Source organism: Hyperolius riggenbachi, chromosome 4 (genome assembly GCF_040937935.1).
Source record: "Hyperolius riggenbachi isolate aHypRig1 chromosome 4, aHypRig1.pri, whole genome shotgun sequence".
NCBI lineage: Eukaryota > Metazoa > Chordata > Amphibia > Anura > Hyperoliidae > Hyperolius > Hyperolius riggenbachi.
In genome coordinates, this window is record NC_090649.1 from 380,312,041 (window position 1) to 380,331,279 (window position 19,239).

Sequence of the window (19,239 nt, forward strand, 5' to 3'; positions counted from 1 at the left end):
TGCCTTGGGGATAAGCAGCACACAGGGGAGGAAATTTGGAGGGGAATAAAGGAACAGACGGATTTGTGGCTGGCACCGCTGGACCTGAAACCGGGCATGGTTGTGTGTGATAATGGGAGTAATCTCATTCGCGCTTTAAGGTTGGCTAAGCTGACACACATCCCTTGCCTGGCGCACGTGATGAACCTAGTAGTTCAGCGGTTCCTGAGGACATACCCAGGCGTGCCCGATCTGCTGTTGAAGGTGCGTCGAGTGTCCAAACATTGTAGAAATTCCAGTACTGCTTCGGGGGCACTCGCCAAGATGCAGGAGCGCTTCAATCTCCCCCACCATCGCTTGCTGTGTGATGTCCCTACGCGCTGGAATTCTACGCTGCACATGCTAGCCCGCTTTTGCGAGCAGAAGAGTGCAGTGGTCCAGTACATGACGGCGCAGTACCGAGGCGCATCCGGCCAGCTGCCAAGCTTCTGTGGATCCGATTGGGCCAACATGTTGGACCTCTGCCAAGTCCTCCAAAATTTTGAGCAATCCACGTTGCTTGTGAGCAGTGACAACTCTTCAGTCAGCATTACCATACCACTGCTGTGTTTACTGAAGAGGTCGATGTTAAAAATCAAGGAAACAGCTGTCATGATGCAACTGGGGGAATCTGAAGGAGAAAACGATCAGCGTGATGGTACCAACATCAGGCCATCCGCCTCAGGGAACGCTGGCCCCAGCAGCTATGACGAAGAAGAGGAGGAGGAACAGCTGGAGTTGGAGCAGGAATTTCATGCCACCACTGACGAGGGCCAGAGCGGTGCACGTTGGACTTCCACAATTCAACGCGAATGGTCAGCAGAAGCAGACCAGGAGGAAGGTGACGACTATGATGCATCACAACAACTATCACAACGCTCACAAGAGGATGATGAGGATTCTGGTAGGACTCTGGCACACATGGCTCAATTCATGCTAGACTGCATTGAACGTGACCCACGCATTGTGCGCATTCTGGACAACACCAATTACTGGGTTTATACCCTTCTGGATCCACGGTACAAACACAATGTTCCAAAACTGCTTGAAGAAAGAGTCAGACAGGTCAAAATGGAAGAATACCAGCAGGCCCTTGTGGAGACTTTAGAGAGGAGATTGACATCCTCCCCCTCCTCTAGCCAGTTGTACGCAGACAGACTGACTTCCGCAAACCCAGGACGACCAGGAGGGCAGCAAACAACGCAAGCCGCAGCTAGTACCCAAAAGGGAATGGTATCGGCAGTGTCCTTGGAGTGGGAAAATTTTCTGACACCCATGCAGCCGCAGCCCACTGAACAGCAAGCGTGCAGATCCACCTCCAACACCGATCGCCTGGAGAAGATGGTCAAGGACTACATGTCAGATGGCGTAGCTGTGTCGAACCATCCATCTGCACCCTTCAACTATTGGGTATCGAAGCTAGACACCTGGCACGAACTGGCAATGTACGCAATAGAGGTGCTGGCTTGCCCGGCAGCCAGCGTTATGTCGGAACGCTGTTTCAGTGCTGCCGGAGGCATCGTCACAGATCGGCGTATCCGCTTCTCTACAGAAAATGCAGACCGTCTGACTCAAATTAAAATGAATCAATCCTGGATTGGAAATGACTACGCAACACTCCAGGACCCCAACCAAGTAACATGACCAATGAACATCTGGGATGGTGTTGCGTTTCCGGGCCCTGTTTATTGAACCTCTCATCTGTATTACATTTATGACTGCATGGCGGCAAAAAGCATTGCTGCTATATCCGCACGCTTTTTGTCCACATGCAAGGCCTGGGTTGTTGTGTCTCACAAAGCGTGGCCTTCTCCTCCTGCGCCTGCTCCTGTTCCATCACGTCTGCTGCTGCTGGGTTAGCGTTGCCGCGTGGTCCCTGTTTATTGAACCACTTATCTTTATTACATTTATGACTGCATGGCGGTACAAAGCATGCTATCCGCACGCTTCTTGCCCTCATGCAAGGCCTGGGTTGTTGTGTCTCACAAAGCGTGGCCTTCTCCTCCTGCGCCTGCTCCTGTTCCATCACGTCTGCTGCTGCTGGGTTAGCGTTGCCGCGTGGTCCCTGTTTATTGAACCACTTATCTTTATTACATTTATGACTGCATGGCGGTACAAAGCATGCTATCCGCACGCTTCTTGCCCTCATGCAAGGCCTGGGTTGTTGTGTCTCACAAAGCGTGGCCTTCTCCTCCTGCGCCTCCTCCTGTTCCATCACGTCTGCTGCTGCTGGGTTAGCGTTGCCGCGTGGTCCCTGTTTATTGAACCACTTATCTTTATTACATTTATGACTGCATGGCGGTACAAAGCATGCTATCCGCACGCTTCTTGCCCTCATGCAAGGCCTGGGTTGTTGTGTCTCACAAAGCGTGGCCTTCTCCTCCTCCTGCGCCACCCTCCTCCTGTTCCATCACGTGTGCTGCTGCTGGGTTAGCGTTACCGGTCCCTTTTCCTGGAACCTCTTATATGTATTACATTTATGACTGCATGCCGACAAAAAACATGTTACCTGTGCAAAGAAAACAGACATTTCCCGCATTTAAAAGACAGTTTTCCCTTTGAAACTTTAAAATCGATTTTCTCAAAAACTATAAGCTCTTTTTGCTAATTTTTTTTTCCTCTTGTACCCACTCCCAAGGTGCACATACCCTGTAAATTTGGGGTATGTAGCATGTAAGGAGGCTTTACAAACCACAAAAGTTCGGGTCCCCATTGACTTCCATTATGTTCGGAGTTCGGGTCGAACACCCGAACATCGCGGCCATGTTCGGCCTGTTCGGCCCGAACCCGAACATCTAGATGTTCGCCCAACACTAGAGCCAGCCTGGGGCCCCGGGAACTCTCACTGCCCGGGGCCCCAGAACCAGCATCTGACACCATATGTGAGCGCAGCCAAGACCCTGGAGCTGCCACATCCAAGGCCTGTCTCCTACTGCTCTAAAACTTACCAAACACACAATTGGAGAACCTCACTCCCAAACAGTTCTCCGCTGCCTCATAAAGCCTGCAGGCTGCTTATAAGCCAATGAGAAGTGCACACATAATACACCTAGCTTGCAGTGATAATCAAGCAAAAGCTGAGCAAGTCAGCCAATTAGTAGGAGAGGGCTTCAGTTGCATATAGACAATGGCTATATGACCAGCAGGGGGCACCAGCGTGCAGGATATTCCCTCTCATCTGCCCCCCTCCTAACTAAACTGCATGGGATACTACAATAATTAAAAACAATGGTGCATGAGCCAGCCTGGGGCCCCGGGAACTCTCACTGCCCGGGGCCCCAGAACCAGCATCTGACACCATATGTGAGCGCAGCCAAGACCCTGGAGCTGCCACATCCAAGGCCTGTCTCCTACTGCTCTAAAACTTACCAAACACACAATTGGAGAACCTCACTCCCAAACAGTTCTCCGCTGCCTCATAAAGCCTGCAGGCTGCTTATAAGCCAATGAGAAGTGCACACATAATACACCTAGCTTGCAGTGATAATCAAGCAAAAGCTGAGCAAGTCAGCCAATTAGTAGGAGAGGGCTTCAGTTGCATATAGACAATGGCTATATGACCAGCAGGGGGCACCAGCGTGCAGGATATTCCCTCTCATCTGCCCCCCTCCTAACTAAACTGCATGGGATACTACAATAATTAAAAACAATGGTGCATGAGCCAGCCTGGGGCCCCGGGAACTCTCACTGCCCGGGGCCCCAGAACCAGCATCTGACACCATATGTGAGCGCAGCCAAGACCCTGGAGCTGCCACATCCAAGGCCTGTCTCCTACTGCTCTAAAACTTACCAAACACACAATTGGAGAACCTCACTCCCAAACAGTTCTCCGCTGCCTCATAAAGCCTGCAGGCTGCTTATAAGCCAATGAGAAGTGCACACATAATACACCTAGCTTGCAGTGATAATCAAGCAAAAGCTGAGCAAGTCAGCCAATTAGTAGGAGAGGGCTTCAGTTGCATATAGACAATGGCTATATGACCAGCAGGGGGCACCAGCGTGCAGGATATTCCCTCTCATCTGCCCCCCTCCTAACTAAACTGCATGGGATACTACAATAATTAAAAACAATGGTGCATGAGCCAGCCTGGGGCCCCGGGAACTCTCACTGCCCGGGGCCCCAGAACCATGCACCATTGTTTTTAATTATTGTAGTATCCCATGCAGTTTAGTTAGGAGGGGGGCAGATGAGAGGGAATATCCTGCACGCTGGTGCCCCCTGCTGGTCATATAGCCATTGTCTATATGCAACTGAAGCCCTCTCCTACTAATTGGCTGACTTGCTCAGCTTTTGCTTGATTATCACTGCAAGCTAGGTGTATTATGTGTGCACTTCTCATTGGCTTATAAGCAGCCTGCAGGCTTTATGAGGCAGCGGAGAACTGTTTGGGAGTGAGGTTCTCCAATTGTGTGTTTGGTAAGTTTTAGAGCAGTAGGAGACAGGCCTTGGATGTGGCAGCTCCAGGGTCTTGGCTGCGCTCACATATGGTGTCAGATGCTGGTTCTGGGGCCCCGGGCAGTGAGAGTTCCCGGGGCCCCAGGCTGGCTCATGCACCATTGTTTTTAATTATTGTAGTATCCCATGCAGTTTAGTTAGGAGGGGGGCAGATGAGAGGGAATATCCTGCACGCTGGTGCCCCCTGCTGGTCATATAGCCATTGTCTATATGCAACTGAAGCCCTCTCCTACTAATTGGCTGACTTGCTCAGCTTTTGCTTGATTATCACTGCAAGCTAGGTGTATTATGTGTGCACTTCTCATTGGCTTATAAGCAGCCTGCAGGCTTTATGAGGCAGCGGAGAACTGTTTGGGAGTGAGGTTCTCCAATTGTGTGTTTTCTTGCAATGTCTTGTCTCTCGATTTCTTGTCTCTTGATGTCTTGTCTTTTCATGTCTTGTCTTGCTGTGTCTTGTCTTGCGATATCTTGCAATGTCTTGTCTCTCGATGTCTTGTCTTGTGATGTCTTCTCATGTCTTGCGATGTCTTGTCTCTCAATCTCTTGTCTCTCGATGTCTTGTCTCTCAATCTCTTGTCTTTATGTCTTCTCTTGTAATGGCTTACCTTGCGGTGTCTTGTCTTGCGATATCTTGCAATGTCTTGTCTCTCGATGTCTTATCTTGTGTTGTCTTCTCATGTCTTGTGATGTCTTTTCTTGTGATGTCTTGTCACTTGATGTCTTTTCTCTCGATGTCTTGTGATGTCTTCTCATGTCTTGCGATGTCTTGTCTCTCGATGTCTTTTCTTGCAATGTCTTGTCTCTCGATGTCTTGTCACTCGATGTCTTGTCTCTCGATGTCTTTTCTCTCGATGTCTTGTCTTGTGATGTCTTCTCATATCTTGCGATGTCTTGTCTCTCGGTGTCTTGTCTTTTCGTGTCTTGACTCTCGATGTCTTGTCTCTCGATGTCTTGTCTTGCGATAGCTTGTCTTGCGATATCTTGCAATGTCTTGTCTCTCGATGTCTTGTCTTGTGATGTCTTGTCTTGTGATGTCTTCTCATGTCTTGCGATGTCTTGTCTCTCGATGTCTTGTCTCTCGATGTCTTGACTCTCGATGTCTTGTCTCTCGATGTCTTGTCTCTCGATGTCTTGTCTTGCGATATCTTGTGATGTCTGTTCTTGTGATGTCTTGTCTTGCTATGTCTTGTCTTGCGATGTCTTGTCTTGCGATGTCTTCTCATGTCATGCGATGTCTTCTCTTGTGATGTCTTGTCTCTCGATGTCTTGTCTCTCGGTGTCTTGTCTTTTCGTGTCTTGTCTCTCGATGTCTTGTCTCTCGATGTCTTGTCTCTCGATGTCTTGTCTCTCGATGTCTTGTCTCTTGATTTCTTGTCTTGCGATAGCTTGTCTTGCAGTGTCTTGTTTTGTGATATCTTCTGATGTCTTGTCTTGCAATATCTTTTCTTGCAATGTCTTGTCTCTCGATGTCTTGTCTCGCAATTTCTTGTGATGTCTTGTCTCTCGATGTCTTATCTTGCGATACATTATGATGTCTTTTCTTGTGATGTCTTGTCTTGCGATGTCTTGTCTTGCGATGTCTTCTCTCGATGTCTTGTCTCTCAATGTCTTGACTCTCAATGTCTTGTCTCTCGATGGCTTGTCTTGCCGTGTCTTGTCTTGGAATATCTTGCAATGTCTTGTCTTGTGATGTCTTCTCATGTCCTGCGATGTCTTGTCTCTCTATGTCTTGTCTCTTGATGTCTTGTCTTGCGATGGCTTGTCTTGCAGTGTCTTGTCTTGCCATATCTTGCAATGTCTTGTCTCTCGATCTCTTGTCTCTCGATGTCTTGTGTTGCGAAGGCTTGTCTTTCCGTGTCTTGTCTTGCAATATCTTGTTATGTCTTGTCTTGCGATGTCTTTTCTTGCAAAGTCTTGTCTCTCGATTTCCTGCGATGTCTTGTCTCTCGATATCTTGTCTTGCGATATATTGCAATGTCTTTTCTTGTGATGTCTTGTCTCTCGATGTCTTCTAATGTCTTGCGATGTGTTTTCTTGCAATGTCTTGTCTCTCGATGTCTTGACTCTCGATGTCTTGTCTCTTGATGTCTTGTCTTTTGATGGCTTGTCTTGCGATATCTTGCAATATCTTGTCTCTCGATGTCTTGTCTTGTGATGTCTTCTCATGTCTTGCTATGTCTTGTCTCTCGATGTCTTGTCTCTCGATGTCTTGTCTCTCGATGTCTTGACTCTCGATGTCTTGACTCTCGATGTCTTGTCTCTCGATGTCTTGTCTCTCGGTGTCTTATCTCTTGATGTCTTGTCTTGCGATAGCTTGTCATGCGATATCTTGCAATGTCTTGTCTCTCGATGTCTTCTCATGTCTTGCGATGTCTTGTCTCTCGATGTCTTGTCTCTCGATGTCTTGTCTCTCGATATCTTGACTCTCGGTGTCTTGTCTCTCGGTGTCTTATCTCTTGATGTCTTGTCTTGTGATGGCTTATCTTGCGATATCTTGCAATGTCTTGTCTCTCGATGTCTTGTCTTGTGATGTCTTCTCATGTCTTGCGATGTCTTTTCTTGCGATGTCTTGTCTCTCGATGGCTTGTCTCTCGATGTCTTGTCTTGTGATATCTTGTGGTGTCTTGTCTTGCGATGCCTTTTCTTGCAATGTCTTGTCTCTGGATGTCTTGTCTTGCGATTTCTTGTCTCTCGGTGTCTTGTCTTGCGATATCTAGCGATGTCTTTTCTTGTGATGTTTTGTCTCTCGATGTCTTGTCTCTCGATGTCTTCTCTCTAGATGTCTTGTCTCTCGGTGTCTTGTCTTTTTGTGTCTTGTCTCTCGATGTCTTGTCTCTCGATGTCTTGTCTCTCGATGTCTTGACTCTCGATGTCTTGACTCCCGATGGCTTGTCTCTTGATGTCTTGTCTTGCGATGGCTTGTCTTGCGATGGCTTGTCTTGCAATGTCTTGTCTCTCGATGTCTTGTCTTGTTATATCTTCTCATGTCTTGCGATGTCTTGTCTCTCGATGTCTTGTCTCTTGATGGCTTGTCTCGCGATGTCTTTTCTTGCAATGTCTTGTCTCTTGATGTCTTGTCTCTCGATGTCTTGTCTCTCGGTGTCTTTTCTTTTGGTGTCTTGTCTCTCGATGTCTTGCCTCGCGATGTCTTGTCTTGTGATGTGTTCTCATGTCTTGCGATGTCTTGTCTCTCGATGTCTTGTCTCTCGATGTCTTGTCTCTCGATATCTTGACTCTCGGTGTCTTGTCTCTCTGTGTCTTATCTCTTGATGTCTTGTCTTGTGATGGCTTATCTTGCGATATCTTGCAATGTCTTGTCTCTCGATGTCTTGTCTTGTGATGTCTTCTCATGTCTTGCGATGTCTTTTCTTGCGATGTCTTGTCTCTCGATGGCTTGTCTCTCGATGTCTTGTCTTGTGATATCTTGTGGTGTCTTGTCTTGCGATGCCTTTTCTTGCAATGTCTTGTCTCTGGATGTCTTGTCTTGCGATTTCTTGTCTCTCGGTGTCTTGTCTTGCGATATCTAGCGATGTCTTTTCTTGTGATGTTTTGTCTCTCGATGTCTTGTCTCTCGATGTCTTCTCTCTAGATGTCTTGTCTCTCGGTGTCTTGTCTTTTTGTGTCTTGTCTCTCGATGTCTTGTCTCTCGATGTCTTGTCTCTCGATGTCTTGACTCTCGATGTCTTGACTCCCGATGGCTTGTCTCTTGATGTCTTGTCTTGCGATGGCTTGTCTTGCGATGGCTTGTCTTGCAATGTCTTGTCTCTCGATGTCTTGTCTTGTTATATCTTCTCATGTCTTGCGATGTCTTGTCTCTCGATGTCTTGTCTCTTGATGGCTTGTCTCGCGATGTCTTTTCTTGCAATGTCTTGTCTCTTGATGTCTTGTCTCTCGATGTCTTGTCTCTCGGTGTCTTTTCTTTTGGTGTCTTGTCTCTCGATGTCTTGCCTCGCGATGTCTTGTCTTGTGATGTGTTCTCATGTCTTGCTATGTCTTGTCTCTCGATGTCTTGTCTCTCGATGTCTTGTCTCTCGATGTCTTGTCTCTCGATGTCTTGTCTCGCGATGGCTTGTCTCTCGATGGCTTGTCTCTCGATGGCTTGTCTCTCGATGGCTTGTCTCTCGATGGCTTGTCTCTCGATGTCTTGTCTTGCGATGTCTTGTCTTGCGATATCTTGTGATGTCTTGTTGTGGGATGTCTTTTCCTACAATGTCTTGCCTCTCGATGTCTTGTCTTGCGATATCTTGCAATGTCTTGTCTCTTGATTTCTTGTGATGTCTTCTCATGTCTTGCAATGTCTTTTCTTGCGATGTCTTGTCTCTCGATGTCTTGTCTTGTGATGTCTTCTCATGTCTTGCGATGTCTTGTCTCTCGATGTCTTGTCTTGTGATGTCTTCTCATGTCTTGCGATGTCTTGTCTCTCGATGTCTTGTCTCTCGATGTCTTGTGTTGCGAAGGCTTGTCTTTCCGTGTCTTGTCTTGCGATATCTTGTGATATCTTGTCTTGCGATGTCTTTTCTTGCAATGTCTTGTCTCTCGATGTCTTGACTCCCGATGTCTTGTCTCTCGATGTCTTGTCTCTCGATGGCTTGTCTTGTGGTGTCTTGTCTTGCGATATCTTGCAATGTCTTGTCTTGTGATGTCTTCTCATGTCTTGCGATGTCTTCTCTCTCGATGTCTTGTCTCTCGATGTCTTGTCTCTTGATGTCTTGTCTTGCGATGGTTTGTCTTGCAGTGTCTTGTCTTGCGATATCTTGCAATGTCTTGTCTCTCGATGTCTTGACTCTTGATGTCTTGTCTCTCAAAGTCTTGTCTTTTGATGTCCTGTCTTGCGATAGCTTGTCTTGCGATATCTTGCAATGTCTTGTCTCTCGATGTCTTGTCTTGTGATGTCTTCTCATGTCTTGCGATGTCTTGTCTCTGGATGTCTTGTCTCTGGATGTTTTGTCTCTCGATGTCTTGTCTTTATGTCTTCTCTTGTAATGGCTTACCTTGCGGTGTCTTTTCTTGCAATATCTTGCAATGTCTTGTCTCTCGATGTCTTGTCTTGTGATGTCTTCTCATGTCTTGCGATGTCTTGTCTCTCGATGTCTTTTCTTGCAATGTCTTGTCTCTCGATTTCCTGCGATGTCTTGTCTCTCGATATCTTGTCTTGCGATATATTGCGATGTCTTTTCTTGTGATGTCTTGTCTCTCGATGTCTTCTAATGTCTTGCGATGTGTTTTCTTGCAATGTCTTGTCTCTCGATGTCTTGACTCTCGATGTCTTGTCTCTTGATGTCTTGTCTTTTGATGGCTTGTCTTGCGATATCTTGCAATATCTTGTCTCTCGATGTCTTGTCTTGTGATGTCTTCTCATGTCTCTCGATGTCTTGTCTCTCGATGTCTTGTCTCTCGATGTCTTGTCTCTTGATGTCTTGACTCTCGATGTCTTGTCTCTCGATGTCTTGTCTCTCGGTGTCTTATCTCTTGATGTCTTGTCTTGCGATAGCTTGTCATGCGATATCTTGCAATGTCTTGTCTCTCGATGTCTTCTCATGTCTTGCGATGTCTTGTCTCTCGATGTCTTGTCTCTCGATGTCTTGTCTCTCGATGTCTTGTCTCTCGATATCTTGACTCTCGGTGTCTTGTCTCTCGGTGTCTTATCTCTTGATGTCTTGTCTTGTGATGGCTTATCTTGCGATATCTTGCAATGTCTTGTCTCTCGATGTCTTGTCTTGTGATGTCTTCTCATGTCTTGCGATGTCTTTTCTTGCGATGTCTTGTCTCTCGATGGCTTGTCTCTCGATGTCTTGTCTTGTGATATCTTGTGGTGTCTTGTCTTGCGATGCCTTTTCTTGCAATGTCTTGTCTCTGGATGTCTTGTCTTGCGATTTCTTGTCTCTCGGTGTCTTGTCTTGCGATATCTAGCGATGTCTTTTCTTGTGATGTTTTGTCTCTCGATGTCTTGTCTCTCGATGTCTTCTCTCTAGATGTCTTGTCTCTCGGTGTCTTGTCTTTTTGTGTCTTGTCTCTCGATGTCTTGTCTCTCGATGTCTTGTCTCTCGATGTCTTGACTCTCGATGTCTTGACTCCCGATGGCTTGTCTCTTGATGTCTTGTCTTGCGATGGCTTGTCTTGCGATGGCTTGTCTTGCAATGTCTTGTCTCTCGATGTCTTGTCTTGTTATATCTTCTCATGTCTTGCGATGTCTTGTCTCTCGATGTCTTGTCTCTTGATGGCTTGTCTCGCGATGTCTTTTCTTGCAATGTCTTGTCTCTTGATGTCTTGTCTCTCGATGTCTTGTCTCTCGGTGTCTTTTCTTTTGGTGTCTTGTCTCTCGATGTCTTGCCTCGCGATGTCTTGTCTTGTGATGTGTTCTCATGTCTTGCTATGTCTTGTCTCTCGATGTCTTGTCTCTCGATGTCTTGTCTCGCGATGGCTTGTCTCTCGATGGCTTGTCTCTCGATGGCTTGTCTCTCGATGTCTTGTCTTGCGATGTCTTGTCTTGCGATATCTTGTGATGTCTTGTTGTGGGATGTCTTTTCCTACAATGTCTTGCCTCTCGATGTCTTGTCTTGCGATATCTTGCAATGTCTTGTCTCTTGATTTCTTGTGATGTCTTCTCATGTCTTGCAATGTCTTTTCTTGCGATGTCTTGTCTCTCGATGTCTTGTCTTGTGATGTCTTCTCATGTCTTGCGATGTCTTGTCTCTCGATGTCTTGTCTTGTGATGTCTTCTCATGTCTTGCGATGTCTTGTCTCTCGATGTCTTGTCTCTCGATGTCTTGTGTTGCGAAGGCTTGTCTTTCCGTGTCTTGTCTTGCGATATCTTGTGATATCTTGTCTTGCGATGTCTTTTCTTGCAATGTCTTGTCTCTCGATGTCTTGACTCCCGATGTCTTGTCTCTCGATGTCTTGTCTCTCGATGGCTTGTCTTGTGGTGTCTTGTCTTGCGATATCTTGCAATGTCTTGTCTTGTGATGTCTTCTCATGTCTTGCGATGTCTTCTCTCTCGATGTCTTGTCTCTTGATGTCTTGTCTTGCGATGGTTTGTCTTGCAGTGTCTTGTCTTGCGATATCTTGCAATGTCTTGTCTCTCGATGTCTTGACTCTTGATGTCTTGTCTCTCGAAGTCTTGTCTTTTGATGTCCTGTCTTGCGATAGCTTGTCTTGCGATATCTTGCAATGTCTTGTCTCTCGATGTCTTGTCTTGTGATGTCTTCTCATGTCTTGCGATGTCTTGTCTCTGGATGTCTTGTCTCTGGATGTTTTGTCTCTCGATGTCTTGTCTTTATGTCTTCTCTTGTAATGGCTTACCTTGCGGTGTCTTTTCTTGCAATATCTTGCAATGTCTTGTCTCTCGATGTCTTGTCTTGTGATGTCTTCTCATGTCTTGCGATGTCTTGTCTCTCAATATCTTTTCTTGCAATGTCTTGTCTCTCGATGTCTTGTCTCTCGATGTCTTGACTCTCGATGTTTTGTCTCTCGATGTCTTGTCTTTTGATGTCTTGTCTTGCGATAGCTTGTCATGCGATATCTTGCAATGTCTTGTCTTCTCATGTCTTGCAATGTCTTGTCTTCTCATGTCTTGCGATGTCTTGTCTCTCGATGTCTTGTCTCTCGATGTCTTGTCTCTCGATGTCTTGTCTCTCGATGTCTTGACTCTCGGTGTCTTGTCTCTCGATGTCTTAACTCTTGATGTCTTGTCTTGTGATGGCTTACCTTGCGATATCTTGCAATGTCTTGTCTCTCGATGTCTTGTCTTGTGATGTCTTCTCATGTCTTGCAATGTCTTTTCTTGCAATGTCTTGTCTCTCGATGGCTTGTCTCTCGATGTCTTGTCTTGTGATATCTTGTGGTGTCTTGTCTTGCGATGTCTTTTCTTGCAATGTCTTGTCTCTGGATGTCTTGTCTTGCGATTTCTTGTCTCTCGGTGTCTTGCGATATCTAGCGATGTCTTTTCTTGTGATGTCTTGTCTCTCGATGTCTTGTCTCTCGATGTCTTCTCTCTAGATGTCTTGTCTCTCAGTGTCTTGTCTTTTTGTGTCTTGTCTCTCGATGTCTTGTCTCTCGATGTCTTGTCTCTTGATGTCTTGACTCTCGATGTCTTGAATCCCGATGGCTTGTCTCTTGATGTCTTGTCTTGCGATGGCTTGTCTTGCGATGGCTTGTCTTGAAATGTCTTGTCTCTCGATGTCTTGTCTTGTTATATCTTCTCATGTCTTGCGATGTCTTGTCTCTCGATGTCTTGTCTCTTGATGGCTTGTCTCGCGATGTCTTTTCTTGCAATGTCTTGTCTCCTGATGTCTTGTCCCTCGATGTATTGTCTCTCGGTGTCTTTTCTTTTGGTGTCTTGTCTCTCGATGTCTTGCCTCGTGATGTCTTGTCTTGTGATGTGTTCTCATGTCTTGCGATGTCTTGTCTCTCGATGTCTTGTCTTGCGATGTCTTGTCTTGCGATATCTTCTGATGTCTTGTCGTGGGATTTCTTTTCCTACAATGTCTTTCCTCTCGATGTCTTGTCTTGCGATATCTTGCAATGTCTTGTCTCTTGATTTCTTGTGATGTCTTCTCATGTCTTGCGATGTCTTTTCTTGCGATGTCTTGTCTCTCGATGTCTTGTCTTGTGATGTCTTCTCATGTCTTGCGATGTCTTGTCTCTCGATGTCTTGTCTTGTGATGTCTTCTCATGTCTTGCGATGTCTTGTCTCTCGATGTCTTGTCTCTCGATGTCTTCTGTTGCGAAGGCTTGTCTTTCCGTGTCTTGTCTTGCGATATCTTGTGATATCTTGTCTTGCGATGTCTTTTCTTGCGATGTCTTGTCTCTCGATGTCTTGACTCCCGATGTCTTGACTCCCGATGTCTTGTCTCTCGATGTCTTGTCTCTCGATGGCTTGTCTCTTGATGTCTTGTCTTGCGATGGTTTGTCTTGCAGTGTCTTGTCTTGCGATATCTTGCAATGTCTTGTCTTGTGATGTCTTCTCATGTCTTGCGATGTCTTGTCTCTCGGTGTCTTGTCTCTCGATGTCTTGTCTCTTGATGTCTTGTCTTGCGATGGTTTGTCTTGCAGTGTCTTGTCTTGCGATATCTTGCAATGTCTTGTCTCTCGATGTCTTGTCTTGTGATGTCTTCTCATGTCTTGGAATGTCTTGTCTCTCGATGTCTTGTCTCTCTATGTCTTGTCTCGCGATTTCCTGCGATGTCTTGTCTCTCGATATCTTGTCTTGCGATATATTGCGATGTCTTTTCTTGTGATGTTTTGTCTTGTGATGTCTTGTCTCTCGATTTCTTGTCTCTTGATGTCTTGTCTTTTCATGTCTTGACTTGCGGTGTCTTGTCTTGCGATATCTTGCAATGTCTTGTCTCTCGATGTCTTGTCTTGTGATGTCTTCTCATGTCTTGCGATGTCTTGTCTCTCAATCTCTTGTCTCTCGATGTCTTGTCTCTCAATCGCTTGTCTTTATGTCTTCTCTTGTAATGGCTTACCTTGCGGTGTCTTGTCTTGCGATATCTTGCAATGTCTTGTCTCTCGATGTCTTATCTTGTGTTGTCTTCTCATGTCTTGTGATGTCTTTTCTTGTGATGTCTTGTCACTCGATGTCTTTTCTCTCGATGTCTTGTGATGTCTTCTCATGTCTTGCGATGTCTTGTCTCTCGATGTCTTTTCTTGCAATGTCTTGTCTCTCGATGTCTTGTCACTCGATGTCTTGTCTCTCGATGTCTTTTCTCTCGATGTCTTTTCTCTCGATGTCTTGTCTTGTGATGTCTTTTCATATCTTGCGACGTCTTGTCTCTCGGTGTCTTGTCTTTTCGTGTCTTGTCTCTCGATGTCTTGACTCTCGATGTCTTGTCTCTCGATGTCTTGTCTTGCGATAGCTTGTCTTGCGATATCTTGCAATGTCTTGTCTCTCGATGTCTTGTCTTGTGATGTCTTGTCTTGTGATGTCTTCTCATGTCTTGCGATGTCTTGTCTCTCGATGTCTTGTCTCTCGATGTCTTGTCTCTCGATGTCATGTCTCTCGATGTCTTGTCTTGCGATATCTTGTGATGTCTGTTCTTGTGATGTCTTGTCTTGCTATGTCTTGTCTTGCGATGTCTTGTCTTGCGATGTCTTCTCATGTCTTGCGATGTCTTCTCTTGTGATGTCTTGTCTCTCGATGTCTTGTCTCTCGGTGTCTTGTCTTTTCGTGTCTTGTCTCTCGATGTCTTGTCTCTCGATGTCTTGTCTCTCGATGTCTTGTCTCTCGATGTCTTGTCTCTTGATTTCTTGTCTTGCGATAGCTTGTCTTGCAGTGTCTTGTTTTGTGATATCTTCTGATGTCTTGTCTTGCAATATCTTTTCTTGCAATGTCTTGTCTCTCGATGTCTTGTCTCGCAATTTCTTGTGATGTCTTGTCTCTCGATGTCTTATCTTGCGATACATTACGATGTCTTTTCTTGTGATGTCTTGTCTTGCGATGTCTTGTCTCTCGATGTCTTGTCTCTCAATGTCTTGACTCTCAATGTCTTGTCTCTCGATGGCTTGTCTTGCCGTGTCTTGTCTTGGAATATCTTGCAATGTCTTGTCTTGTGATGTCTTCTCATGTCCTGCGATGTCTTGTCTCTCTATGTCTTGTCTCTTGATGTCTTGTCTTGCGATGGCTTGTCTTGCAGTGTCTTGTCTTGCCATATCTTGCAATGTCTTGTCTCTCGATCTCTTGTCTCTCGATGTCTTGTGTTGCGAAGGCTTGTCTTTCCATGTCTTGTCTTGCAATATCTTGTTATGTCTTGTCTTGCGATGTCTTTTCTTGCAATGTCTTGTCTCTCGATTTCCTGCGATGTCTTGTCTCTCGATATCTTGTCTTGCGATATATTGCGATGTCTTTTCTTGTGATGTCTTGTCTCTCGATGTCTTCTAAAGTCTTGCGATGTGTTTTCTTGCAATGTCTTGTCTCTCGATGTCTTGACTCTCGATGTCTTGTCTCTTGATGTCTTGTCTTTTGATGGCTTGTCTTGCGATATCTTGCAATATCTTGTCTCTCGATGTCTTGTCTTGTGATGTCTTCTCATGTCTTGCGATGTCTTGTCTCTCGATGTCTTGTCTCTCGATGTCTTGTCTCTCGATGTCTTGACTTTTGATGTCTTGTCTTTATGTCTTCTCTTGTAATGGCTTACCTTGCGGTGTCTTGTCTTGCAATATCTTGCGATGTCATGTCTCTCGATGTCTTTTCTTGCAATGTCTTGTCTCTCGATGTCTTGTCTCTCGGTGTCTTTTCTTTTCGTGTCTTGTCTCTCGATTTCTTGTCTCTCGATGTCTTGACTCTTGATGTCTTGTCTCTCGATGTCTTGTCTTTTGGTGTCCTGTCTTGCGATAGCTTGTCTTGCGGTATCTTGCAATGTCTTGTCTCTCGATGTCTTGTCATGTCTTCTCATGTCTTGCGATGTCTTGTCTCTCGATGTCTTGACTCTCGATGTCTTGTCTCTTGATGTCTTGTCTTGTGATGGCTTACCTTGCGATGTCTTGTCTTGCGATATCTTGCAATGTCTTGTCTCTCGATGTCTTGTCTTGTGATGTCTTCTCATGTCTTGCGATGTCTTTTCTTGCGATTTCTTGTCTCTCGATGGCTTGTCTCTCGATGTCTTGTCTTGCGATATCTTGTGGTGTCTTGTCTAGCGATGTCTTTTCTTGCAATGTCTTGTCTCTGGATGTCTTATCTTGTGATTTTCTTGTCTCTCGGTGTCTTGTCTTGCGATTTCTTGCGATGTCTTTTCTTGTGATGTCTTTTCTTGTGATGTCTTCTTTTACGATGTCTTCTTATGTCTTGCGATGTCTTTTCTTGTGATGTCTTGTCTCTCGATGTCTTGTCTCTTGATGTCTTGTCTTTGCGATGGCTTGTCTCTCGATGTGTTGTCTTGCAATATCTTGTGATGTCTTGTCTCTCGATGTCTTATATTGCGATATATTGTGATGTCTTTTCTTGTGATGTCTTGTCTTGCGATGTCTTGTCTCTCTATGTCTTGTCTCTCGATGTCTTGACTCCCGATGGCTTGTCTCTTGATGTCTTGTCTTGCGATGTCTTGTCTCTTGATGTCTTGTCACTCGATGTCTTGTCTCTCGATGTCTTTTCTCTCGATGTCTTGTCTTGTGATGTCTTCTCATGTCTTGCGATGTCTTGTCTCTCGATGTCTTTTCTTGCAATGTCTTGTCTCTCGATGTCTTGTCACTCGATGTCTTGTCTTTTCGTGTCTTGTCTCTCGATGTCTTGTCTTTTCGTGTCTTGTCTCTGGATGTCTTGACTCTCGATGTCTTGTCTCTCGATGTCTTGTCTCTTGATGTCTTGTCTTGCGATAGCTTGTCTTGCGATATCTTGCAATGTCTTGTCTCTCGATGTCTTGTCTTGTGATGTCTTCTCATGTCTTGCGATGTCTTCTCTTGTGATGTCTTGTCTCTCGATGTCTTGTCTCTCGGTGTCTTGTCTTTTCGTGTCTTGTCTCCCGATGTCTTGACTCTCGATGTCTTGTCTCTCGATGTCTTGTCTCTTGATGTCTTGTCTTGCGATAGCTTGTCTTGCGATATCTTGCAATGTCTTGTCCCTCGATGTCTTGTCTTGTGATGTCTTCTCATGTCTTGCGATGTCTTGACTCTCGATGTCTTGTCTCTCGATGTCTTGTCTCTCGATGTCTTGTCTCTCGATGTCTTGTCTTGCGATATCTTGTGATGTCTGTTCTTGTGATGTCTTGTCTTGCTATGTCTTGTCTTGCGATGTCTTCTCATGTCTTGCAATGTCTTCTCTTGTGATGTCTTGTCTCTCGATGTCTTGTCTCTCGTTGTCTTGTCTCTCGATGGCTTGTCTCTTGATTTCTTGTCTTGCGATAGCTTGTCTTGCGGTGTCTTGTTTTGTGATATCTTGTGATGTCTTGTCTTGCAATGTCTTTTCTTGCAATGTCTTGTCTCTCGATGTCTTGTCTCGCAATTTCTTGTGATGTCTTGTCTCTCGATGTCTTATCTTGCGATACATTACGATGTCTTTTCTTGTGATGTCTTGTCTTGCGATGTCTTCTCTCTCGATGTCTTGTCTCTCAATGTCTTGTCTCTCGATGTCTTGTCTCTCGATGGCTTGTCTTGCCGTGTCTTGTCTTGGAATATCTTGCAATGTCTTGTCTTGTGATGTCTTCTCATGTCCTGCGATGTCTTGTCTCTCTATGTCTTGTCTCTTGATGTCTTGTCTTGCGATGGCTTGTCTTGCAGTGTCTTGTCTTGCCATATCTTGCAATGTCTTGTCTCTCGATGTCTTGTCTTGTGATGTCTTCTCATGTCTTGCGATGTCTTGTCTCTCGATCTCTTGTCTCTCGATGTCTTGTGTTGCGAAGGCTTGTCTTTCCGTGTCTTGTCTTGCAATATCTTGTGATGTCTTGCCTTGCGATGTCTTTTCTTGCAATGTCTTGTCTCTCGATTTCCTGCGATGTCTTGTCTCTCGATATCTTGTCTTGCGATATATTGCGATGTCTTTTCTTGTGATGTCTTGTCTCTCGATGTCTTCTAATGTCTTGCGATGTGTTTTCTTGCAATGTCTTGTCTCTCGATGTCTTGACTCTCGATGTCTTGTCTCTTGATGTCTTGTCTTTTGATGGCTTGTCTTGCGGTGTCTTGTCTTGCCATATCTTGCAATGTCTTGTCTTTCGATGTCTTGTCTTGTGATGTCTTCTCATGTCTTGCGATGTATTGTCTCTCGATGTCTTGTCTCTCGATGTCTTGTCTTTATGTCTTCTCTTGTAATGGCTTACCTTGTGGTGTCTTGTCTTGCAATATCTTGCGATGTCTTGTCTCTCGATGTCTTTTCTTGCAATGTCTTGTCTCTCGATGTCTTGTCTCTTGATGTCTTGTCTCTCGATGTCTTGTCTTTTGATGTCCTGTCTTGCGATAGCTTGTCTTGCGATATCTTGCAATGTCTTGTCTCTCGATGTCTTGTCTTGTGATGTCTTGTCTTGCGATGTCTTGTCTCTCAATGTCTTGACTCTTGATGTCTTGTCTCTCGATGTCTTGTCTTTTGATGTCCTGTCTTGCGATAGCTTGTCTTGCGATATCTTGCAATGTCTTGTCTCTCGATGTCTTGTCTCTTGATGTCTTGTCTTGCGATGTCTTGTCTCTCGATGTCTTGTCACTCGATGTCTTGTCTCTCGATGTCTTTTCTCTCGATGTCTTGTCTTGTGATGTCTTCTCATGTCTTGCGATGTCTTGTCTCTCGATGTCTTTTCTTGCAATGTCTTGTCTCTCAATGTCTTTTCTCTCGATGTCTTGTCTTGTGATGTCTTCTCATGTCTTGCGATGTCTTCTCTTGTGATGTCTTGTCTCTCAATGTCTTGTCTCTCGGTGTCTTGTCTTTTCGTGTCTTGTCTCCCGATGTCTTGACTCTCGATGTGTTGTCTCTCGATGTCTTATCTCTTGATGTCTTGTCTTGCGATAGCTTGTCTTGCAATATCTTGCAATGTCTTGTCTCTCGATGTCTTGTCTTGTGATGTCTTCTCATGTCTTGCGATGTCTTGTCTCTCGATGTCTTGTCTCTCGATGTCTTGTCTTGCGATATCTTGTGATGTCTGTTCTTGTGATGTCTTGTCTTGCTATGTCTTGTCTTGCGATGTCTTCTCATGTCTTGCGATGTCTTCTCTTGTGATGTCTTGTCTCTCGATGTCTTGTCTCTCGGTGTCTTGTCTTTTCGTGTCTTGTCTCTCGATGTCTTGTCTCTCGATGTCTTGTCTCTCGATGTCTTGACTCTTGATGTCTTGTCTCTCGATGGCTTGTCTCTT

General features: G+C 45.2%; 1 protein-coding gene across 1 annotated transcript in view; it reads right to left on the minus strand.

Moving 5' to 3' along the window:
• LOC137504824 (apical junction molecule-like) overlaps positions 1-15,867 on the minus strand; it is a 33,106-nt gene extending 17,239 nt beyond the window's left edge. The window contains exons 1-2 of the mRNA XM_068233415.1: positions 15,610-15,867; positions 10,806-10,980 (exon numbers count right to left, since the gene is read on the minus strand). Coding sequence (XP_068089516.1) covers positions 10,806-10,980; positions 15,610-15,867 — 433 coding nt within the window. The remainder of the gene's footprint in view (positions 1-10,805; positions 10,981-15,609) is intronic.
• Between the last annotated feature and the right edge of the window lie 3,372 nt (positions 15,868-19,239).